We start from the raw sequence: 26,350 nt of genomic DNA on the forward strand, positions 1-26,350 counted from the left end.
TCCATGATTGTTATTGCTAGCCTTAAGTCAATATTGACTGCCACCTGTAGCTTCAAATTTGGGATGGACAAAGGCTTCAACGGAGCCCTTTGGTTTGTGCCGATACGAGGGATCATCTAGCTTTTCCCTGATCGATAATCCTAAAGTATGCAATACATGTGTACGTTTCTTCGCTGGCGTCCACATAACCGTGAAGTTCTGAGTTCTCGAAACTGCTGGATTCATATCCGGAAAAGTAACATCTTGGAATATGGATACCTTCAAGGTGTTTCAAAAGACAAATTCATCACATCCATTGGTCACGTAGATCTTCGGAGATTGACAGATATTTTGCCGTGGATGACTATTATTGCTAAAGTGCGTCGAATAGCGTATGTCTGCGCTAACTGCTACCTTTCATTGTCTAAATCGACACAGCACAACAGAGAGATGTGTAAAACAGATCTGAACCCGACAACAACATCGAATTGACCGATTGGCCTCCGAATTTGGCAGCTGCGTACCCACGTTTTCGAGGATTAACGATGAGACCAAGTGGAAGATACCAGATGCGTTTTGGATCGAATAGTATATATTTTAAATAAACTGTTTCAAATTGGTCAGATTTCCACTTAAACGTTTCATGGGACTCTCAGCTGGGTTTTGTAGGGATTCTCCGATCAGAGATTTAGGAGATTTCAATAGGGCTCTCAGATGGGTTTCAGAGAAGCTTCAAAGCGTATGGAGGCGTTTAAGGGGGATCCTTGGAGGTTAAGTTGGAGGTGGTTTAACGAGTTTTCAAGAGTTTCTACGGAGCTTCCAAGAGGGTTTCCAGGGGAGTTTTAGAGGGGTTTCAACGCCTTTCACGATGTTTCAGGGAGATTCGTGGTGATTTCTGGGAGTTTTAAGGAGTTTTAAGGAGTTTTGAAGTGAGTTTTGAAGTGAGTATAGGGGGAATTTCAGAGACGCTGCAAGACGTTTCCGGGCGTTTAAGGGGGGCTTTAGGGGGCTTCGAAGAGGCTTCTATAGGGGCTTGAAAGTAGTTATCGGAGGTTTTAGAATGCTTTCAAGGTTCAGTGATATATCAGACGGAAGTTAACCCTCCTTGTGCATTAGGGTCATTGTTTAACCAAAGCGTACACCACGTCAGTAAGCTGTTCCCAAAGCGATGCATTAGTAAGGTTAAACGTTTGAAGACATTTTAAACCGTTTCAGGGGGTTTCACGGGATTTTTGAGGGGTTTCTAGAGTTTTCTAGGAAGTTTCAGTGATGTTTCAAATGTTTCAATACGGGCTTTTGCGGGGATCTCAAGGAGTAAGAGGCTCCAAAACGTTTTGGAAGAATTTCAAGTCGATTTCAGAGGGGTTTGAGGGCATTTCAAAGAATTCCAGGTGATTTTATGGGGGTTTGGACATATTTCAGGTGGTCTTAAAAAGCTTTCTAGAAGATTTCAGGGATGCTTCAGAGATGTTTCAAGGCGTTTCAGAGAATATTCTACGGGTTTTAGGGCGATTCAGAAGTCCTGGGGTTCGTTCAAGTGGTTTCAGGGGGTTTTGTAAGTGGTTTCTGGGGGTTTCAAAAAACTTTCATGGAGGTTTCAGGGATATTTCAGAATACTTTCAATCTGTTTAAAATTGTTACAGAGTGATTCCAATGCGTTTCAGAGGGTCTTTCCAGAGGGTTTTATGGTTCTTTCAAGAGAGTTTCAATTGAAGCCCATTGAAGGCGTTTCAGAAGAAATCAGTGGGATTCAGGAGGCTTTGAAGTGGTCGCCGGAGGTTTCAAGATACTTTCAAGCAGGTTTCAGTGATGCTTCACTGTTGAAAAATCATTATCATTTGAATTGATGATTTCTTGTTCATAATAATTGATTACACTAGTTTACAGCATTTTTGAACTCTGTAAGCTGATGATCATTTTTGGTGTAGAATCACGCCCTGAGTTCGAAAACGCGAAAGAAAAAAAAAATACAGTAGAGCGGACATTTTTTCGACTTCTCATACAAGGTTGATGATTTGAAATCGATTTTTGTTCTATTTTTAAGTAAAATCGCTCACTTCAAACATTTCATTCTCCGTAATCAATGCTCCGATTGAGCTGATTTTTTTTACTGTAAATCGCCTACATATAATATATCAAATAAACGTTGAGAAAGAATTTTTAAATATGTTGTTCCTTATTTAAAAAATATACATTTCTTCATATATTTTTGGAAATTTTGCTAAAATTTAAGGAGATTGTCCCTAAAACTCGCCAATATCTTGAATTTCATCAATCTGACGCAAAACTTGCATTCAGATGATCGAATGGTATTACATACAGCTTTTGTGGAAAAAGGTTTAAAATATTGAGCTAAAACTCGAAAACTGTTCTAGGGTGCCTGTACCAGTTATCGCACTACCTAAGAAAAACTATTTCTACAAAAATAAGAAGAAGACCGACGAATGTAAACAATAAGTCAAATGATAGATTAGTTTTCATACATTACAGGAAAAACATAAAACCGGAGCCAAAACTACTTTTAATATTTATTACGGCGTGTGCCAATGATAGGAACCCTGTACCAGTTATGAACACATTTGTTAATTTGGGTTCCACTTCGCACTATTTAGATGCATTCCTTATGGGATTTGCCATAACTGGTACACTATGGCGAAATAGGGTGCAAGGAGGCCGAAAAGTTAAGGAAAATGATTTATTTCTACCATAATTGGAGCAAATTGTGAATTTTGAATGATTGCAATCATCTTTTGCGATCGTGATCTGTTGTTCACAAATTTTTTCTTGATGATTTGTATCTTTAAAGGTTGAAAATCAACTATGGCGAATCTGAGGTACTATAGCCATAACTGGTACACTGAGCCTACTTAAATATTTTGAAGGTCGGTTTCGTAATCAGCGCTAAATTGTGCTTCAAAAACTTTGATCGTTTACAGAAGTTCACGACTTTCATTTTATTTTGTAAACTAGTGTTATTCACTATATAGTGTGATTTCCGCTTCAGTGGGGCTCCCTAGGCAATCTACTTATGTACAATACAATCAAATAACGCAAATATTGAACACTCTGGTTAGACGAAGCCGCAAAACTTTCCTGACGTATCATTAGAAACACAAAATGTAAAAGTCAAACACAAACTGGAGTCACCGTCTCTCATCCTGCCGCCGCTGTTACAGAAACGCTTATTACCATTTTTTCGCCTAAAGAGTCCAAATGCCGTTATTTCAATTTCACTTATCCCGCCATCCACGTCCATAGAAAAGTTGTCGACCTATTTCCACGCGGAGTTGGCGTTCGGATCACTTTCGATACAAAATCCAACCGGGCCGTGTTGTACCAACCATGCCAACATAAAGATATGCATGCAGCACACCCTCCCCACCGTGTAGTGAACATGTTTTAGGTACTGCTGCTAGTACTACACATCTAATCTGACCATTGCAAATGAAAAACGAAACTGGGCCGCTGCTGCTGCCGCTGTCCGTTGGCTTGTGGTGGGTGCAGGCAGGCGTGCTTTCATGCTACAAGGTCAGTATCCGCGCGCGAAGGCTCACCGCCGCCGCATGACCACATGCAAATAGATTCACCAGATCTTCACACCTTGGCTTGGAGCGGATGACCGGACGACGCACGCGACGGCACTGCCGCGCAAACGCGATTCACGTTTTTCCTCCTTTCGGTCGAACATAAAAACGAGAATTGGTTCACTTCCAATCATTTTGTCAGCTCCAGAGTTTCCTCTGGATAGCCTGCATAAACGGTCGCTGTATCTTCAGATTCAATATAATGACGGTCAGCGTAGTGAAACTAGTTTTTTTTTGTTCGATTTTCTCGGAAAGTTGCCACCGGTAGTAGGCAGGAAGGCAATAATGCTGTCGCGCATGCTCTACCTTCCACTATCGTATGCTTTCATCATCGCATGCCCGGCGTACATGTTCGAGGGAGTTGTTAGGTGAAGGTAATGGTGTATAGATGACGACGACGACGACGGTTATCGCCGCCAATCCCGCCATCTATGGAGAACAATCAGCGCAAATGCTTTACGAAAAAAAACGGACGCTTTGCAGCATAATTGCGAGGTGCACTTTTCCCGTCTAAACTAAGCCATTCAGGAGCTCCGGGTTTGTCTTGTCAGGTGACATTGACAGATTGATGGCTAATGAATGGAAAAGTCGTTCGAGACGATAGCATATTAGATTGTCCTGATCTCGATCTGGATAAATGGCGGCCAGTTTTCAACGAGCGAATGAACTTTCAATTTTGCTGACAAGATGGTTGATGGGATTAGTTGAATGCTTGCGATTTCCTTATACAAATAACGAAGATAAGCATTCAGTGACAGTGCTGTAGGTTAGTTTTGCATGAAGAAGCCAGGGCAAGAAAATCAAGATAATAAGATGTTGATATATACAATGTATGGATCTTGTGTTTCTTTCAATTCAACCAGTAATTGGAGTGAATGTTTGTAATTGCAAAGAGTTACTATGGAGAAACATAACACAAATGCACTTTATTTCATCTTTAAACAGATTTAATATCAGTAGTTTGTATACAGTATGTTAAACAATTTTAAAACATATTCTTACAGGGCTGCTGATGCTCTATATTAATCAACCATTGTGTTCAATATACGAGAACTCAAAGAAGGTCACATGAAGATTGATGAGCGTTTCTTGATATCTTCTCTATTCTGAAATAAAGGGGCTTAGTGGGTGATCTGCATGCTTTGCATGTACATAAATGGTTTAAGCCTAATCTTTAGCCCGTCATTTCTCTCGTAATTGTATCTTTCCGTCACCTGTCAAATGGAGAGTCGACAGCCTGGGCACTGTTTGTCCTATTTCAACTTGATTGAGCAGGTGCGTCCCGAGCGTCTGTTCACCAAGGATGTGTGGCTCAAACAGTGTCTTTTTTTTTCTTCTAAACCATAGGGGGAAAATCTGCTCAACAGACACCCTAACAGAAGGTTAGGGTAGTGTAGGTCTGACAGGCCTTCTTCTACAACAAAAGTAAAATCCAGGACTACTCTCTCCTCGTACCCACTAAACCATTCCTATGGTCGCTAAACCCTACGTCTCTCCGGAACCACCAAGAAGGTATTGCTTCAGAGAGGGGCTAGTGCACATCGCACCCACAAGGTTAGCTGCGTAGCCTGCAGCAACGAACATCGATGACTCGCTTTGGAGAGTCCATCACGGTAGCATGCTGGCGCTTAGCCAGTTTCCCGAGTGGTCCTCGCCACTCCCTTTGTCCTCGGAAGGCGGGCAGAGTCAACCCCGCCCGCGCCCAACTGCTGAGCGGACATCAAGAACTGATGCCCACATGCAACCCGATCTGACCTGCCCGCAAAGGAAGGGTATCACTACCCTTCAGGCCCTATCAGATGCATCCGTAGGTTGCTGACGGCAGGGTCTCCACCTGCCCCGACCCTCGCCGGGGACCCCTTTCCAACCGCGGGCTTGGATCCAACCCAGTAGACCGACGCCACGACAGCACCGCTACCGGGACTTCCTCTCCGCGGCCACTTAATCGCTGTAAGGGTCGATCTCGACCGCAGGGCACCGGTATGACCTACGAAGCCGACTCCGAACCCCTGGACCACCTCTTGTACTGCATCTGGACTAGCCATTCTCCGAGTCCACGCGCCACCTCCTCTGTAGCTCCCAGACGATGTGGGTAATAGCCGTTGAAACGGCGTTCCAGCCAAACTCATTCCTACACATCCTCTGGACCAAGTTGTCCGGAGTTGTGTCCTCTCCGCATGTGGCAAGCATTCGGTCACGCATTGTGCGAAAACGCGGGCACACGAACAAAACGTGTTCCGCCGTTTCCTCTAAACCATTGCACACTGGGCATTCGGGAGAATCCGCATGCCCGAAACGGTGTAGATACTGTCGGAAGCAACCATGACCTGTAAGGACCTGTGTCAGGTGGAATGTAACTTCCCCATGGCGCCTATTAATCCAACTATCTACCCTCGGCATCAACCTATGGGTCCACCTTCCTTTGGTGGAACTGTCCCACGCGCGCTGCCATTTGACCATAGAGGCCATCCTGGCAGTCCTGCGTATGCTTCTTGTGCCGCGCATTTCGAAGCACTCCATGTCCTCACTGATAAGAATGCTGATAGGCACCATACCAGTAATAACGCAGAGAGCGTCGTGTGACACGGTACGGTACGCGCTCGCAACCCTCAGGCACATAAGCCTGTAAGTACTTTCCAGCTTCCGTCGGTAGCATTTAGTACTTAGCGCGGTGCCCCACGCCGGGCCGCCATACCTAAGTATGGACGTAGCAACACTAGCCAGAAGTTTGCGCTTACTGGCGTACACCGCAGAGCTATTGGACATCATCCGGGACAGTGCCGCAATAGCTGTGGAGGCTCTTTTAAAGGCATAATCGACGTGGCTATCGAAGGTAAGCTTATCGTCGATCATCACGCCCAAGTTTTTGACGGAGCGCTTTGACAGGATAGTACACTCTCCTACACTGATCTCCGTCTGCTGCTCCGACTTCAGGTTGTTAACAACCGTCACCTCTGTCTTGTGGTGAGCCAGCTCCAGTTTCCTGGACCGCATCCACGCCTCCACAACCTTGATCGAGTGGTTGGTAGTCAACTTTACCTCCTCGATCGTTTCACCGTAGACTTCGAGCGTAATATCGTCGGCAAATCCGACAATCACCACTCCCACTGGATACTCTAACCTCAACACCTCGTCGTACATGACATTCCATAACACCGGACCCAGGATGGAACCTTGCGGGACTCCTGAGGTTATGTGAAAGCACTTCCGACCCACCTCCGTGTCGTAGACTAGTACACGATTCTGAAAGTAACTTCCGAGAATCTTGTACAGGTACTCCGGTATCCCCAGACGCAAGAGCGCATCGGCAATAGCAGACCAGCTGGCGCTATTAAACGCATTCCTTACATCCAGAGTCACTACCGCGCAAAAGCGAATTCCCCTCCTCTTAGGCTCGAGTGCTTTCTCGGCGGTTTTTGTAACCGACAAGATAGCGTCTACGGTGGACCTCCCCTTCCAGAAGCCGTACTGGTTACTCGAAAGACCATTTTCGCCCTCGGTGAACCGCAACATTCTATTGAGGATGATCTTTTCGAGCACCTGCCCCGCCGTGTCAATCAAGCATATTGGTCTATATGCCGACGGGTCTCCGGGTGGTTTCCCCGCCTTTGGCAATAGTACCAGGCTCTGCCTCTTCCAAGCTTCTGGGAAAACTCCCTCGTCCAGGCATTTCTGCATAGCAGACCTGAACATCTCGGGAGCCTCTGCAATGGCTTCTTTTAAGGCCAGGTTCGGAACTCCGTCCGGACCTGGGGCCTTACCTACGCTAAGGGACTTAGCTATCCCCGCAAGTTCCACATCGGTGACTCTCTCCTCATCGCCAGCCCCAGTCCCCGGCTGTCGTACGAAAGGAGGCCAAGGACTAGGATCATGACGCGGAAAAAGTCCTCCAATGATCCCCTCCAACATCTCTGGAGATTGCTCTGTAGGAGCCATCACCCCTCTCGTCTTGGCCATAACGATCCTGTAAGCGTCATCCCACGGGCTCGTATTGGCACTCTGACAGAGACCCTCGAAGCAGGCCTTTTTGCTTGCTCTTATCTCGGTCTTGAGCGCGGCTTTTGCAGCGGCGAACACCACCCGCCGTTCGTTTCGCTCTTCCTCTGATCGTGCTCGCTGTATCCGCCGCCTGGCCCGTAAGCAGGCGCGGCGCAGGTCCGCAATCGCGTCGGTCCACCAGTAAGCCGGTGGCTCCCATTTCTAGGGTGGACTCGCCTAGGCATGATCGCATCACACGCACGTGAGAGCACCGCTACCAGCTCGTCGCCGTCTAAACCGATTAAGTTTCGCTCACGGCGGAGCGCTTCCCTAAATACCTCTTCGTCGAAGTATGATGTCTTCCACCTACGAGGGCTTGGCCTTGGCCTAGCAGCCTCTTCTTCTATCCGCTATCTGCTGTTGTTGTAGTCGATACTGTAGCGAACCGCCAGGTGGTCGCTGTGAGTGTAGCCATCATCTACTCTCCAGTTCGAACTACTTGTTTTGGCCAGGACTACAAAAGGTCACGTAAATAATTGACTCCGCTCCGTTTCGACTAAAGGTACTCTTGGTACCGACATTAGCCAAGTCGACATCTAAGATGGCCAGTGTTTCTAGCAGGATCTGACCCCGCTGGTTCGTGAAACGGCTTCCCCATTCCACGGCCCAGGCCATTAAAGTCGCCCGCTATTACCACCGGCCTTCACCCTGTTAGCACGGTCGTTAATCGGTCCAGCATTCGTGAACTACTTGATCGGCCACCGCGGAGGCGCATAACAGCTGCAGAAGAAGACCCCGTTTACTTTGGCGACCACAAAGCCCTCATAGGTAGTAGACACCAACTCCTGAACGGGGTATTTACCCGTCGTCCATATCGCCGCCATTTTTCTGGTCCCATCCGCGACCCAGTTGCCGTTGCCAGCAGGTACTCGGTATGGGTCCGATATGATGGCGATATCCGTCTCCCACTCAGAAAATGCCTGACAAAGCAGTTGCTGAGCCGCATCACAGTGGTTCAGGTTCAGCTGCGTTACCTGCACTGTGATTTGTTGTTCACTGCGGCTTTCTTGAAGGCCAGGTACCTTGGACAACCCATCGTATGTCTGTTGTTCGAGGATTTCCCGGTACAGATCATGCAGATGGGCAGACTCGTGCAGCTTTGGGCCTTATGACCTTCAGCGCCGCATCGCCTGCACAGTTTGCGCCTGTCGGGGCCTTTGCAGTCCCACGACTTGTGTCCTGGTTCCAGACACCTAAAGCAAACCTCTGGTGGCTCGTGGAATGTCAGAGGACATACGCACCAGCCCACCTTTATCCGCCCTACTTTAAGTCTTTAACGGACTTTTTAACGTCCGCCACGGGTAGCTGAACCAGAGCTATCTGTATCCCTGCTGGCCCCTTCCGCAGCCTGACGGCTATGGCGGCCACCTGAACATCGCACTGTTGCCGCAGTGTCGTGACGAGCTCTCCCGCTTCGGTGATCTCGTCTAGGTCTTTGACCTTCAGAGTCGGCTCATGCGTAAGGGCCCTCACCTCCACTCCATCACCAAGGACCTCTTCTGCCAGCATCTTGTAGGCGGCGCCCTTGTGATCCTTCTCGCGCTTAAGCTCCAAGATCATTTCGCCCGTACGAGTACGTCTGATACTGCGTACGTCAGCTCCAAGACCCTCAAGCTTGGCGTCGCACCTCATCGCCTTCAAGACGTCCGAGTACTTCGACTGTTCACTGTTCAGTCTTGATGACGAGCGCGTCACCTTTCTCGCGCTTGGCACGTACCCTCCTGCGCCTTGGCTTGGCGTCCTGCTCTTCTACCGGCGGATTCTTCCTCTTCTTCTTCTTCCGCTCTACCTTTGTCCAAGGAGGGTCCTCTCCTTGGATCGCCCTGCTCTGTGGCTGCTGAGGGCCCACCAATGGTCGCAACCCCTTGTTCCCTTGATATTATTGCTCGCAAATTTGAGACGATGGCGAAAACGTACTTTCGTAGAATTCTTGTACTTGGGCTCACTGGTGACCGCCGACAATGGTGTCAGAGGCGTAGTGTGGCAAGAAATCATGCTTACTTTGGACTCCGCAGAACTCTACGATCGAATAAAGTTTGCCGTAACACGAAGTTAACTATCTACAAAACGCTGATTTGACCGGCAGTCCTCTATGGGCACGAAACATGGACCCTACGTGCAGAGGACCAACGCGCCATTGGAGGCCAGCATAAATTCTGGCAGTGGACCATAGATATGGGCGAACCGTTCGCGAACGGTTAAAAAAAACTAGTTCTTTGGAAAGAATGACTGAACTGTTGTTCGTTTTAAAAGAACGGTAGTTCTCCGTTCTCTCAAAATCGAGAAAACTGAATGCCCCTCAGAACCGTTCATTCAGCTTTTCCAAAGATGACGTTTGGTTTCTGAGAGAGTGAATGTGTTGTAAATGATCTTCCAAACCATCTCACAAAACAATTCTCCGATGACATGCAGCTGGTCCAAGACCAATAACGGCAATTGTGAAATATCGGCACAATGCACAAAATGAAAAACCTTCAATTTTTGCGAAGTTGGATGTACAAACAATATAAGATTGCTTTAATCACGCAAATACTTGAGTAGGGCTGAACATTTTGATTAGGTACTTTTGCACTTGTTCAACGTTAGATTTACAAAACAACGATAACTACTGAACAATAGAACGGTTCACGAGAACTAGTTCTTTCTAAAGAAGTGTTCAATTGAGAACGAATCCGTTGAAAGAACTGTTTTGGCCATCTCTAGTGGACCATTGAGAACGTTCTATTTGGTCAATTGCAAAAATCACAGAAAAAATCTATTTTTTCTCAACATAATTTACTTCTCAAAATAACACCCAAATCGCTCCTCGATCACACACTCTTATGTCAGTCTATCGACAGATCTGATGCGTGTGGCATTTCGATTATATACCTATTATGAAATGCACATTTTGCTGTGCCCATTACATCCGCCCAATTACTTTGTTGCCATTTTGGTTGTGGTTGAGAAAAACCAAACCAAGGTAGCCCCACATAGCCCAGCAGAGGCTAGGGCAACTGCATCTACCTACCTAATAGCTTCGAGCTGGATACTAATCGATTGGGAAATCGATCGCCGTGAAATGGCCGAGTTTTTATTTGCCATCACCTGTTCACTGTTCGCCAACCCAACCAAGTCACCCCCAGGCAGCAATCTCGGATCGGATCACAGTCAGTGTGTTGATCGGATTGTTTTTCATTTGGCATACAGGGGTGAGTCTGAGCACCGCATTGAATCGCGAACTAGGTACTCGTTAAGTCGCTCCAAAGAAAAAGGAAAACTGTCACGCTCATTAGGCATACCTACCGAATAATGGGGCGCATTCAACTGTCGTTCGCCGAGCCAACAGCCGAGTTGCACCACATGGTGGTGCAGCGGCGCTTAAATTACAATTATCGTTATTAAATGTTAGGTTGTGTTTCTCCTGAAACCGTCCTGTAGTAGAGCGGTTGCAAGAGTAGAGCATTTAGTGGAGAGGTTGGTATTTTTGGTGTGCTTTTGCCATCAATCCGAATTATATGGCACCATTTCACCTTTGCTATGGTGACTGACTATAGCAAGTTTTATACATACACTTTTCGGTTTTATGATGTTCAGTTAATTTGAAGAAAATTACGACCAAAATGAAAATTAAGACGGTAAATGCATCTCCACGTTTAACTACTTTCATATAACTAAGGTCTATGTAGACTGTAGGATATTTCAGACTTCCTATACTGTCGTGAATCGCATTTCAGTCCCATGTTTGCTGGATTTCCTATGCATGTGGGAGAGATATGCGATTCACGGCAGTATCATTGTTGGCACAGTGTCTGTGGTAGAAGAATATTACTGTTTAGCGGTCTTGGTGTGATGGTTAAGGCCCGTGACTGTCACACCGAGGACTTGAGATCGAATGCCACTCCCGACAAAATATGAGTTCTTTCTTCGGTAGAGAGGTACAGCTGCGGGTACCGAGATGAACTATCCCCGGATTCTCCATGTCCATGTTTTCCCTCCGGAGTCCATGTTTTGTGTCCGTAGAGGACCACCGATCTTATTGGCGTTTTGCACATGTACATTAGACTGGGTCAACAAAGTCGATTTTTCGGAACAAAGTTTTGATCAAACATCATCAAATTAGGCAAGGAAACATAATACCCACGCTTCTTGTACAATTTCTTTGTAGAAACGGAGAATTAACCTTCTCACCATACTAAAATTCAGCTCATTATCACAAGTCTAGTACTTCACCGATCTGTCCTATTACACTTCCGATCAAAAGTTTGGGGTCACCCCCTCTAATATGTCATTTTTTAGGCCCATATCTTTGCCAATTTGCGTCCGATTTCAAAACCCTAGGTCTCATTCAAAAGATTATCAGTCAAAGAAAATTTGAACATGATTTAAAAGAAACTTTTTCAAAAAAAAATTGTATGTAAACTTAACCCAAAGTTGCCAAATTATCTAAAAAATGAATATAAACTTACGGCAGTATCGCTGGAAATTGGGCCGAGCAAATTTTAAAATGAGAGCGGTAATATAACCCATTTTCTATAAGCTTTCAACTGCTCTTTACAGAACTTAGCTAAAAAATCTAGAAAAAAAAGTTATTAAGTAAATTAATCCTTGATGTCATCGACCAAAAGTTTGGGGTCACCCCTCAAAATGATGTATCGGCCAAAAGTTTGGGGTCACTATCATAAAACATGGAAAAGTGATTTGTTGATATCTTTGTCATCTTTCATTCAATTTTAATTCTTCTTGGCTTATTTGAGACAAAATGAATGATACTTACTGCATAGACATTGAACCACACATATTTGTTGAAATTTACGTACTAAAACTCAACGTAAAGTTGCCTCATTTTTTGAAGTGTGGTGAAATGTGTTAACTTTACATTACATTTTTATATACAAAAATCGTTAAATACGTTAAGGTAAAGACATCAAACGTAAATTTAGTTAATTATCTTTGATATGAGCCAAAAAGAATTAAAATTGAACTATAGATGACGCAGATATTATCAAATCATTTTTCCATGTTTTACCAAAGTGACCCCAAACTTTTGGCTAATACATCATATTGAGGAAACTTTTGGTCGATGACATGAAGAGTTAATTTATTTAATAACCTTTTATTCTAGATTTTTTAGCTAAATTCTGTTAAAAGCAGTTGAAAGCTAATAGAAAATGGGTTATATTACCACTCTCATCTTAAAATTTGGTCGACCCAATTTCCAGCGACACTGCCGTAAGCTTATGTTCATTTTTTAGAAAATTTGGCAACTTTGGGTTAAGTTTACATACAATTTCTTTTGAAAAAGTTTCTTTTAAATCATGTTCAAAGTTTCTTTGACTTATTATCTTTTAAATGAAACCTAGGTTTTTGAAACCGGACGCAAATTGGCGCAGATATGGGCCTAAAAAATCACATGCTTTTGAGGGGGTGACCCCAAACTTTTGATCGGGAGTGTACGTCACGCTTTTTGGAGAGAAGGGATTGATCAGCAAAGATTGACGACCCATTATTCATTTCACGACGAAATTTTTTGACAGATCTCACGTCATTTTGACAGATGACGCATGAGCGTAAAAACGATCGATCAACGATCAATTCTGACTATACATGTCAATGGTTGCTCCTCCGTGATTGATCTGAACTGGTACCAGTTGCACTGAGATCCAACTGAATAAGGGGCTGGGACATTCCACTTATTCTCAAAGTGCAATTTTAGCAGCTCATGCATATTTGATAAATAACGGCGCCGGCCAAGTCCTTATAGTCAGCTGGGAAGGGAAAGGAATGTTAGAGTGCACTGGTTGTTGCTACTAGAGACCGAGAGCACTCTGCGTCCCCACAACGCAGCACGGACTGGGGTATTTGTTAGACGGAAAGGATGGGAGATCTGGGAGTCACCGTTGGGTCGGTGATGCGATCCATGGATAGGGTTATTTATAGTATTCGTGATAGATTGTGTGGTGAATAAGGTGAATAAGGTCAAGCGGCACAGCACGCTTTGGTTGCATAACTTATATACACTGTGCTGTGAGTGGAAGTTGGAAGGGAGAGAAACGACTTTTTTTCAATTCGTTTCTGGTTCTAGCGATGGCTATGAACATATGAATATACATGAGTTGTATATGTAGAGAAGAGAGAGCGAGAGAAAGTGGATAGAAAGATACAAAGTAGGATGAAAAGGACGGGCCAGGGATTGAACCCATGACCTTCTGCATACGAATCAGAAGCGGTAGCCACTAGACCACCAAGCCCGTCAAGATGACGCATGAGCGTAAAAAGGACAAAAACCAAGACTGTCTTACTCATGCAGAACTGAATGACTTGAGAATTGTCAAATGCGTGTAATAAAGAATGCAAAAGTTTCAGAGCAATCATACTAAAAGTGTAAAATAAGGGGAATAGGGGTTGAACATGGGTAATATTTTTGTGTGACGTAATTTATGGACGTTCCCATGCCTCTAAATCTCCAATACCACCTTGTTTTATTGCGACGCATTTGGTCGCTTTTTAATATTTTTTTTAATCGTTGGTTATGATTATACAGTGATAGACATTCGTTTAGCCGTGGCTAAAAAATTTTCAAATAAGTGTCAGGAAACTCATACAAAAGATTTTATGGTAAAACTTTTTTATCGTAGTGATACTATATCTAGTACTGTTTTATAAAAATGTGATACATCACACTTACATATACACTGAAACAAAAACGAGGGTAAAAATCCTTCAAATGTCATTTTTTGCCTAGACATTCGTTTAGCCGAATTGTACAATTTTTAGAATTCCATAATAAAAAAACCATCAAATTTCGAAAAATATCCAACAAAATCATTATGTATGGTGATCTGCATTATAGATCGACTTGTAAATCATGAATTAGATCGTTTTTGGAAGTGTTGCCATATTAATTTTGCATGCATCTCATAAAAATATGTCCAAATATTGTAAATGTTTCCAAATTGAGATTTGATGTAGTTATTTTAATCGGAAGTGTTTCAAAAAAATCTTATGAAAGTTTCATGACCGAAGCAGGTTGAAAATTTACGAAAAACAATGTTTTTAACAGAAAAAAATAACGCAAACCATCAAAAAATCACGTATTTAAGTATCGTTTTGATGAAACATGATGGTTTCACTTGCATAAATCACAGCGTTTACTACTATTACGTCTTCTAATAGCTCCCAATATCTTCTAGACTGTATTCTGGCTGAAATAACATACATTGAATTGCTCATATTTCTAGAAATGGCACCGAAAGTATTCAAATTTCTAGCATGAACTACTTGTTTCTAAATTTAGACATTCTTTTCAAATGAATCATGTTAAAAATGAATGAACTAAGACTCATTTATAATATATTTCTTCAGATTGAATGAAATAAGGCAATTGTTTGACCATATCTTACATTTTTGTATGAGCATCTGTTTTTGAATAAACACGGTACAAAAAATCTGACACTTCTTGCAGTTCTTTCACTTTGCAGTCTTCCAAATTATTTAGTTATGCTAGTATCAAACAGGTATACTTCATTAGGCATTAGGGCACGTCTTTATTTCAATGCAGAACTATTTATTTTAGCTTTTATCAATCTCATTTTAAAGATTAAACAACCAAAAACCAATATACTTAATTTTTTCTTGACATTTTATGCAATAATTTGAACATTTTTAACAACAATTCGGTGCCATATTTTCAAAACTGCTAATCTAGCTTACGTTTGAGTGTTTACAGAAATCATTTTTCTTAAATAAATTTGTTTATCGTCGCTTCTCCTTATCAGGACATTTTTTTATAATATTTCTCTGAATTTCACAAATAAATAAACTTTTAAGGTCAATTATCTTGCTAACACGTCATAAACTAAATGCCTTGGAGTATATCCTCAAAATATACTCAAGAAATTGCAGAAAATCTATTGAAAACCAATTTTTCATTTACCTCGGCTAAACGAATGTCTAGGCAAAAAATGACATTTGAAGGGTTTTGCCCTCAGTTTTGTTTCAGTGTATATGTAGGTTTAATGTATCACATTTTTATAAAACAGTACTAGATATACTATCACTACGATAAAAAAGTTTTATCATAAAATCTTTTGTATGAGTTTCCTGACACTTTTTTTGGTCTCGGCTAAACGAATGTCTATCACTGTAAATAGCCTTTCGAACAACTTTGTCAAAAACGCCAGAATTCTTCTATCTCTCATGCTTTACTAGACTTGTTTCGTGGTCCTTATAACCCTAAAAATTAGAACTTTCAAACAAGGCTGGGTATCTACACATTTGTTGTTTTTTCACCACTTATTACTACCAGATATTCTACCAGATTGTCTTCTGATCGGGCAATGCAGCAACTACACTACCCTTCATAGATATTTCTTTATGTTATGGTGAAATCCCGGGTAGGGATCAAGTACTGACGATCAAAACTTGACATTTGTTTGATTGATATAAAAAGTAAAAGAACTGATATATACATAAGTATTATAATTCGAATTTCATCCTTTTCGATATTTTGCTGCTACATATTTTTTTATGTTCACCATGATCTACTCATTTGGAGTGATGCTAAATTCTCGTAAATTGCAGCTTTCATTTTCCCCCTTACTTGAAGTCGCGAATCATTAAACACCAGATACAAGCCATTTGCAACAAACTAAGCACTTGTTATACACATCCAGACCCATATTTTCAATGCTCCCCGTAGTACGCTCAAGAAGTACACTTACGTACTTAAAACTCAATGGTACATTATCCATCGATTCGATGTGCCACTTTTCCAGCGTGTTTATCGAAAGAGAATGTGTTCCTGTACGGACCAATTGCTGAAGACGACCGGCTGGCGGCCGGCGCGACGGACTGCGCGATACGAGAATCCAGTTGAACCAGCTCTGCGAACGAACAGTCTTGACTCGGTAACCTATTTTCATCCCGTTTGGGTCTGGATTTTCTTGGCACTTGACCAAGCATAAACGATTCAAGGTCTCGTTTAGAACGAGATTTATGAAGGTGAAATTCCCACCACCCGATTGGGTTTTCACTTTTTACGGTATCAATCCAAACGCGTTTGCTTTAGCATTAACCATGTGGCAGATGACTAATTTTGTGTTTTTATCAATTTCTAATTTCAGCGCCAACACCCAGATGGACAACGACGTAACCCCGGTCTACTTGGCGGCTCAGGAGGGACATCTTGAGGTGCTTAAATTTCTAGTCCTGGAAGCCGGCGGGTCGCTGTATGTGCGCGCCCGCGATGGCATGGCTCCGATCCATGCGGCCTCCCAGATGGGATGCCTGGACTGTTTGAAATGGATGGTATGTATGAATTCCGACCTTGTCTATATTATACGGCCATTATGCTGCCTATGATCGCATATCAGTTCCATCTTTGCTGGGTTTCCTATTCATATAGAGAACAGTTTTGCGATTATAGCCAGTATAGGGCGGCGTAATCCAGGATGCTTTTCAATACTGGCTGTGCAAGCACTAGATTACATTAGATTAGATTAGATTAGATAAGATAGCCAGTATAGGGGGGCGTAAATCACATTTGACGTAAACATATTTAGTATTTTCCAACTTCATTCGAAATACTAATAGTAGATGCTAGTTTAGCATCTCCATGCGCTCAGCAGAGATTGAGTATTGACCAAGGGCTATCACGTATGGCCATTCACTATTCGTATATTGGAGCGACAGTCGCATTTGACGTAAAAAGTTAACATTATGAATATACACCGTTCGTATCACTTGTGATACGTTGAAAATTTGTAATTATCTAAGTGTATATTATAGAATGTACCCCTAATAAGCTGTATCACAAGCAGATGGAGGTGGTCATTGGAATAAACAAACGTGAGAGCGTTTTGGAGTCTCTAGTTAGCCTAGTGGTTGAGGCTATGGACCGCCAATCCGGAGACGACGGGTTCCGGCGGGTTCCGGTCGGGAAAATTTTCTCGACTCCCTGGGCATATTGTATTATTGTACTTGCCTCACAATATACAATTTCATGCAATGGCAGGCAAAGGAAGCCATTCAATTAATAACTGTGGAGGTGCTCAAATAACACTAAATTGAAGAGAGGCAGGTCAAGTCCCATTGGGGACATAGAGCCAGAAAGAAGAAGAAGCGTTTTGAGTTATTGAAAAATCCTTAATAAAGGTCACGACACATGAATTTCTTTGCATTGGTCGACCATAACTCATAAAATGGTTAAAAATGTACATCCCTGCATGTCTGCAAGCTGATCCATTGTTATATTGTAAAACAACAGCATTCATTCATGCATACATAAAGCTTCTGTAGTTTAGGGATCATTCACCCATAATACTCACCATGTAAAGTAAATTCGCCCCATATCACCCTTAAATTGATAAAACTCATGTCAAAATAAATTTCATATGTCAAAAACATCTCAACAGCATACACCAAGAAGCAAAAAGTGAGATAATTTGGCGAAATTTTGAACTTACAGAATTAATTGCTAAGTGGATCTTTTTTTCTGACATACCCAATTTTTAGGCAACTTTCTCAATCTTGTCAGAAACCACAGTATTCTTCAAAAACCAAATATTTTTCAACACAGATTACTAAAACAATGTAAAATGGATAAATGAATGCATCATTGAAAGGCATATTTTATTATTTTTGCATGTAGTTTTTACTAGACATTGTAATCACTATATAATGGATCTTTTTTTTGTGCCGGTCACTGTATCTCACGAAATGGATTTTGAAGAATACTATGTCAATTTTTTGCTGGTTTCCAGCGAAATTTTTGTGTGTAAATATGGCATCCCTGACCGTCACCAACACAATCAAATTCCGGCTTTTTTAGTGGCAAAAGTGCATTCGTTCAAAACAATCCATTATTTCATGTTGAAACTACCAAAGTTCTATTTGTTCTTACAAACTGTCAAAAATTTCGACAAATGAAAATATTATCAAACAATGGAACAGTTCAGTTGTCGCTATAGCAAACTGAAAAATCGGTTGATTTGAACTTGAATTTAATTGTGTTACAAATTATTTTTTGCGTGAACCATTGATTGGAGAAATCGTCGCTCAGTTTTATATAAAGCCACCCAGGCAACCAATAAGCAGTTAAAATGGCATTAATTCGACACTGTATGCGCCTTTACAGCAGGTCATTAAATGCTAATTTGCCCTATATGCGCCTTAAGTGCTACTTAAATGCAGCTTTTGGCCCAATATACGGCTGATTAAATGCTTAAATGTCCTGTCCCCCAGATTGTCAAAAATAAAAACAAAATATTTCCCCTGCCCATTTTACGGCATCCCTTTCTCTTTTATTTTTATCCTCGCTCTCCTCTCTCGTGTGCAACTTTTGAGGCTTGGGGCACGTTTTGGTATGCTGTTGTTTGTTTTTTTTGCTGGTTTCGGCGAAATTGGGATTTGATCCCTCGATCCTCGGGTTAACGATGGTGCTAAACTGCGCTACGATGTAAGCTATAGATGATTAGATAACGTGCGTTGGTTTTTTGATCAATTTAAAACTTGAATATTACACCGGCAGCTGCTTCGTGAGATATGCTATGTGCCCAGCATGTGCTGAATTAAATCGTGTATTGGAAAGTAGCCAAAACTATGTGCCAAAGCATGTTTTTTTAGTTGCTACTTTATAAATGACAACAAGCGACTGATAATGGCATCTACAGCCGGGACACGTAAATTAAAAAGTGGAAATGTGTTGTGGGTTTAGCATCACTCATCCCTCGGAGCAGTTTTATGGCACTAATGTAGCAGTTATGCTGCTTGTTGACCAAAACATACCGTGCATCTGAAATGCTACATAACTGCTGTCAGATTTTCAGTAGCATTTCAATTGCTAATATAGGGCAGTTTAGCAGTCGAACTGCTATCATACGGCAGTAAGCAGGCCAAATGCAGATATAAAACAGAAATACGGCTTATTCAAATGCTTATCGGTTACCTGGGTAAGTACGTGAAAATCAATGGGAGTGACGTTGTTAAGCAGGTTGATGTCACTCTTTTCTCCTCATCATCCTGGGATGGGACACAGGTGTTTTGATCCTTTGCCTAGGCTTAAGAGCCTTAACTCGCTCTCTGAAACGAAACAAAGCACTCCAGCGGGGCAAGGAGATTTAGTACAACCAAAAATCAGTTTTGATGTGTTCAGGACGTTCAGCTGCAAACAAAAGAAAGGGAAACCGTAGCTATTTCACTAATTTATCTGGATAGGACAAATACAGGTCGGACTCGGTTATCCGGGGTTTAACTCATCCGCGTAAATATACTAATACAATATACTAATTGGTCTTAAATTGTCTAAAGTGTTCAAATTTGTTTTTTTTTTCTTGATGGGAATAATCTTTGTTTTCTTCCATGGTTCCGGAAAACACTAGTTGTTATTATTGAATTAAATAGATGCGTAATTGGCTCAATCAAAATTGGACAAATAGATTTTAGAAATTTGATTGGTAGCATGTCCAGACCAAGAGCGTTTGACTGTATTGAGTTCATGGCAATAACAACGTCAGATTTACTTATTCTGTTGAAGTAAAAAGATTCACGTTCTATGGGAATTGTTTCACAAGAACTTTCTATTACAGTGCTGTTACGTGTAAAATGTTAGCGAAAATTATTATTAAGTCGTCAGCAGAGAAATCAACAATGTTTTGACATATAAACAACTCATAAAAAAGTGATCATTTTCCATAACAAAATCTGATATTGCTTTATTGGAAATGGTAGGGGTGGGGCCAATATAGAACCTTGAGGCACGCCGGATTCTATAACAACGAATTCAGATAAACTACCATTGCTAAAAACAGCTTGTGATTTTGAAGTTAAGTAGGATTTTATAAGATAAACGGCATGATCAGAAAAGATGAACTGAGTCCTAAGTTTGTGGCAAAGAATTGCATGGGAAACAGTGTCAAATGCCTTTGAGAAATCCAAAATAATCAGAACAACCGGTCGTCCATTGTCGATCACAATGCCAATATGTATCATCAATTATTTTAATCATCGCTGTTTTAGTGCTACGTTTTGGTCGATAACCTGACTGATTTTACTGCTCTCGGGGGGAAGAGCAACTGACGAAAAATTGCAAGTGCCGGGGCTGGGATCGAACCCATGATCATCCACTTATGAAGTGAACGTGTAGCCACTACGCTACGGGCCTCGGCGAGTGATCAGTGCTGCCAGCAATAATATTTTTGTGCCGCTATGTAAAATAATGTACTGCACTGGAGGCACACTGTAAATTGTCGAACATTCGAATGGCTTATCTTACACCTGATATGAAGAATTTCTCGATAGAATTTGTAGATAGAATTTGCAGGTGGAATTCCTGAAGAAACACCTGGAGGAATTTTCGAAGGAAGTCCTTGAAGAATTCCCAAAGGAACTTATGAAGGAATTCCTATTATGGAACTTCTTGAGAAATTCCCGAAGGAACTTCGATGAAAAACTCAATAGAATTCCAGTAGGAACCCCTGGAGGAATTCCCAGAGGATCTTAAGCAAACACTATGGGAGAAATTCTTGATGGAACACATGGAGTGCCTGAAGTAATAGCTGGTAAATGAACTATATAAGGAATTGCCGATGGAACACCTGGAGGTATTCTGGAAGGAATCCCTGAAGGAATACCTGAAAAGGAGAATCCTCGTAGAAACTCCTGTAGGAATAACAGACGGGTTTACGAAAGCAAACTGGAGCAACTCCTGGATGTATAAGCGATGAAATTCCTGAAGGAAGTTCTGTTGGAATTCTTGCAACAATTGAAACAATTGCCGTAGAAAATTTTCGGGAAGTTATCGGATCAATTCTCGAAGGAACTCCTCGAAGAACTCTGCAACGAACTCCTTGAGGAATTCTTCAAGAAACTCCTTGGTAAGTTCCCGGAGGAATTACCGGATGAAGAATTGCATTTTTAATAGCTCTACGAGTTTTTTTTTTCGAGAACTTAAGAGTTCCAATGGGAATTACTGAAGTATTTCCATTGGCAATTCCTCGAAGAATTTCATCGGGATGTTCTCTTCGTGTTCCTGCAGAAATTTCCTGGAGAATATTTAGCTTTGGAGTTTCTTCGGGATTCCATACAGGAAATTCTTTGGAATTTTCTGAGAAACGCTCTTTAAAAAACTTCTGGAGGAATTCTTAGAAGAACTCGTGGAGAAATTTCTAAAAGAACTTTATTTCAATGTTTGATTTCTGAATGAAAGAACTTCTGGAAGAATTTCCACATGCATTCTTGAAGGAATTCCGGAAGAACTGCTCAAGGAAGCCCCAGGAAAACAAAACTTGAGGAATTCCTGTCAGCAGAATCTATGCTGGACGAATCTCAAAAGAAATTTCTGTCATCGGAGTCCCAGAGGAACCCCCAAAGCAACTCCTACTAGAAAAAACTCCTTCTTGAAGAATATCAGAAAAAAATGCTTGGTATACGAAACCCAGAAGGAATTTATGCTGGAGCAATCCTAAAAAATACTTACAGGAGGATACCCCGAAGGAAGTTTTGCTTCAGGAACCTTTAAAATAATTTTTGCTAGAGAAAGGACGAAGGGATTTTTCTGCAGGAGATCTGAATATATCAATCCCTGCTAGTGATTTTGCTGAAAGAATTACTTTTCAGAAGGAAGTCCTGATAGAACGATGTTTCTGGCGGAGGAATACCAGACTGCTCCTCCACACTAGTTTTGATGCTAGATGCTGCGTTGCAGTGCGTCAACTTTCTGATTTATTTATTACGTGTAATTTTGTTCATACTTGTGAATCGATCACGTCCGGCACTGTCTCGCGCGAAAACGCAAACAACAGATGCGTGAGTATTTAGAGGGGTTTAGTATTGAGTGAGTTTTGAAGCACAATAGATGGTGTTTGCCGTCAGTCCAAGATTTAGAAGGGTATTTCTTCGCGATCTCATGGTTCATCGCGAATCTAAACAAGAATCGGTCGGTTGACGACATTCATTTACCAAGACCAAATCCTCAACACATCTTCCTTTTCTTTGTCTAAACTCCTAGTGATGTCTCGTAGTAGCGCAGAGAACTTCCCGGCTACTGGCCTTTAGCAAGTTTCACGTCATCACTTCCTTCCCTATCCTCAATTCAAGCCTAACTTTAACAAACACCGTATGTAACCAAAAAAGAGATGTTCTCATGAGGCACTGAATTTCGTCAAGGACTGCTTGTATCACTCACCTTTGGGGAAGATTTGTGAAAAAATACCCGGATTTTTCAAGTTTCTGTTGCTATGGGAACAGCGAATTTCCCCTTCGATTTTCTCCGTTCGTGGATTTCGTTAGATACGGTGTTTGGTAAAGTTTGGCTTGAATTAACCTGCATTCGGGCGTGGCGGGCGCTGGTATTGTTTATTGAAAAGTATTGGGATGTCAGCATTTACACACTGAGGGTACGGTTAATCCTTGCTATAACAGAGGCAACCGCGGGCGGTCAATCATGCTCATTATCCAAGCCGGTTATTTGAAATACCATCTATACCCTCGGTGTTCCTTAACAGCTCCTTCCCCGCTGTATCGAGCAAGCATGTTGGTCTATACGCCAATAGATCACCGGTTGGTTTCTCCATTTTTTGCAATAGGGCCAAGCTCTGCCGCTTCCAAACCTCAGGGAAGACTGTCTTCCAGACCTTTCTGTATGGTAGATCTGAACATACCGGAATGCTCTGTAATAGCTACATAAGACCAGCTTCAGAACTCCGTCCAAACTTGGGACCTTAAAAGATTCGGCAATCCCCGCAAGTTTCTCATCGGTAACTTTTCCCTAATACCCAGAGGTCCCCCTGTCCCAAAACATAGAGGTCCTACAAAATAAGATCAATTACTAGGGTCTTGAAGAACCCCTTTGATCCTCTCCAGCATATCTAGAGTCTGCTCAATGGGAGTCATTACATCTCTTATCATGTCAGGTTACCCATAAATGTGAAAGCCTCCGTATGGATAAACGTCGGCGCCTTCAGCTTCATGGGCTCTTCTTCTGTCGCAGTTGTCTTGGTTCTGGTTGGCCCCCATCGCATCGTTAACTTACAAAATCTCAACAATGCATACTTGAGGCCAGACGCGCCAACTTGGTCAAGTTATTGGGGGGGCAAAGCCTGTTTTTTTCGAATATTTTGTGTGGGAAAATTAAAAAATCGTCAAATATTGGGGGGGCAAACCTATGCTTGCCCCCCCCCCCCCCCCCTAAGTTGGCGCCTATGCTTGAGGCCCTTGCTTATGTTTAACTTCAGGATGCAAAGTCAATAATGGAGACCAACTGCTGTGCTGCCACCTTCACGAGCTTTGTCGCTGTCACTGTTGTCATAAGCTGATCAGCTGATTAGCAGGATTTTTATCTTGAATTGGGGTTTCCTGTATGGTGGAAACAGGTGATCCGTAGTGCTATTCTAAGCAGGGAACTACATAGCACTTGATATTTGGATGTCTCCTTATGATATCTTCTATTCTATTAAACGGATGGGGTAGAACCACTCAAACCCAACAGTACTCAGTACTTTGAGGGTCGCATGTATGCACTGATGTATGAAATGTGCCACACATAAAAGACGTCATCGAGATCAAAGTCCTAGCGCGGTCAGGCAAGATGATGAAGCAATTTTTCAACATTTGTATAATGGTAGCTTCTTTACATCTTCGTTTAATGAGAAGCCCTCTGCTTGAAATTGAACCGAATGATATCCCAAACGCAATCGTGTGTCTGTACCTAATATTAAACACTTGCGAATTATTCGATATATTCTTCCATTACCCCATAAACTTTAATTTGCCCGGACCTCCGGAGCGCGTCATCAATCATGGTTTTCACCTGGCATTCTTCGTCAAAGAAAAGGTCCGTATGTTACCCACGAATCATTAAAATTTCTTGTTAAGGAATGGTATTTATCGCAATTACCAAGCCTCGGTGCATATTTTATTTCTTGTTTTGAACCGAAGACGGGCAGAGGAACATCGGCAACCAACAACCAGTGATGGATCGCAAATAGTGGCGCACTTGCGTTACCCACACATACACATAGGATTCAATCGATTCCGATCTCTATGTTGCTCTGCGAGATGAAGATGTTGTTATCGTTGGTGCTGCTGTTGGTTAGCAGCCCGTGGTTGGCTCGCTGCTCGGTACAAAGTGTACCGTTCTCTCAAATAAGCTCACTATCGACAGCGCTCTGTGTTGCGGGGATTCTGCATTGCTACGATGTAAACCACCAACAATAGATTGGAACGACTACAACTGGCTCAATGGTTACTACACGAGAGCATTCAATAACTCTACAAAAATCTTCGCTCGTGTCGATGTTTCTGTAAATGCAATTTAGTACTAACTGTACAGCGGATAGTACTTTACCGCCCTGTGCTTGTGCACTAGTTCCTCCCGGTGAGCATAAGTGCAGCTTTAAAAAACAGGCTCTCCCTACTGCTGCTGTAGGCCTATGGTACTGGTCAGCGGCGGCAATGTGGTGAAATTAGTATGCCCACGATCTGATTCATCCACTTGTTAATGTTCTTCGGGCTTGCACCGTCTGATGGGTTTGGGGCCAGTACAAGAATGGATCGAACATAGGTGTGCCCGATGTTCAGTGATAGGGAGGTGCAGAGCATATGGACCAGTTTGGATCACTAAATAGGCACAAGTTGTTAACACAATTTCATGAATGTACAATTGTACATTGAAGCAATCTTCATTGTGATACTTGTTTTCAATAAATTCTGCTAACCAGATAATGAAATAACTTTAAAGTGTTACAAGCAATACGAGTATTTCGGCTACCTTTTTCCAGTAGAGTTTCTCACCGATATATTCTCGACAAAAAAAATAGCACCACCTACTGTTACTACATACATATATGATTGATATTTTCGATCGTTTAGTATGAGTAGGTAATACTAGCGCAGCGTTCTAATGCCGAAAAGATGAGAGTTAGAACATGGTGTCCTTGTTGTTAGTTATGGGACAAACGCTACCCTACAAGTTTGCCGAATATCACATTGTAGTAATAAGTTTCTGAACTGAGTTATCCCTCTAATACCCAAATTTTTTATTTTGATCTTAATATCAATTTTCGCCATCTAAAATCGATTTAAACATGTTTTGGAAGATGATTCTTTTCAATTCTCGATTTCGTAAATTTCAGTTTTTGATTTTTCTAATTTTTATTTTTGAACATCCCCACACTTTTATATTTTTCCTGGAAGCCAATTTGGGGAACGGATTTTTTGAGATGAAAACATTTTGAGATTTTATGATTATTGTTGAAATATTATTATTTTATTTTTTTTCACAGAGAATTTTATTTTCCGTGTAATTTTAAGGAAAATAATTTTAGAGTGTATTCGATTCCCTTAAACTATTAAACAAGGATAGAATGATTTGGAAAAATAATAAAATATGTTAATTGTAGCGATTCAATACAAAATAAACAATGACTTCTAAAAGGTAACTAAAACATCAATTTTTTAATGATATTTAAAAAATGTAAAAACGCTTTAACCCTCTACTTCCCATGGTTGCTCTAGAGCACCATCGATTTTCGACGAACTCCGGACAAACGGAATTAGATGAATATGATGCAATATTTTTTAGAATATGGTTATAATCTCATAAGGTTAACCCAACTACTGCATACTTGTTTCAATAGTTGAACTATTGATAAACAATCAAAAACCTATTGATTTACAACCATTTTTTTTTTCATTGATTTCGAAAAATTTAGCTAATTTGCAATAACTTTTGTTCTACCACTTTTTTCGGAAACGCTTTTTTGGCATAGATA

General features: G+C 41.8%; 1 protein-coding gene across 19 annotated transcripts in view; it reads left to right on the forward strand.

Annotated features, from left to right (window-relative positions):
• Positions 1–26,350, forward strand: part of LOC109421864 (putative uncharacterized protein DDB_G0282133) — a 539,561-nt gene that overhangs the window by 355,477 nt on the left and 157,734 nt on the right. For all 19 annotated transcript variants that reach the window (XM_062845548.1, XM_062845556.1, XM_062845557.1 and 16 more), the window contains one exon: positions 16,706–16,889. In XM_062845548.1, the coding sequence (XP_062701532.1) occupies positions 16,706–16,889 (184 nt within the window). The remainder of the gene's footprint in view (positions 1–16,705; positions 16,890–26,350) is intronic.

The sequence above is a fragment of the Aedes albopictus genome, chromosome 1 (assembly GCF_035046485.1).
Source record: "Aedes albopictus strain Foshan chromosome 1, AalbF5, whole genome shotgun sequence".
NCBI classification, from domain to species: Eukaryota; Metazoa; Arthropoda; class Insecta; order Diptera; family Culicidae; genus Aedes; species Aedes albopictus.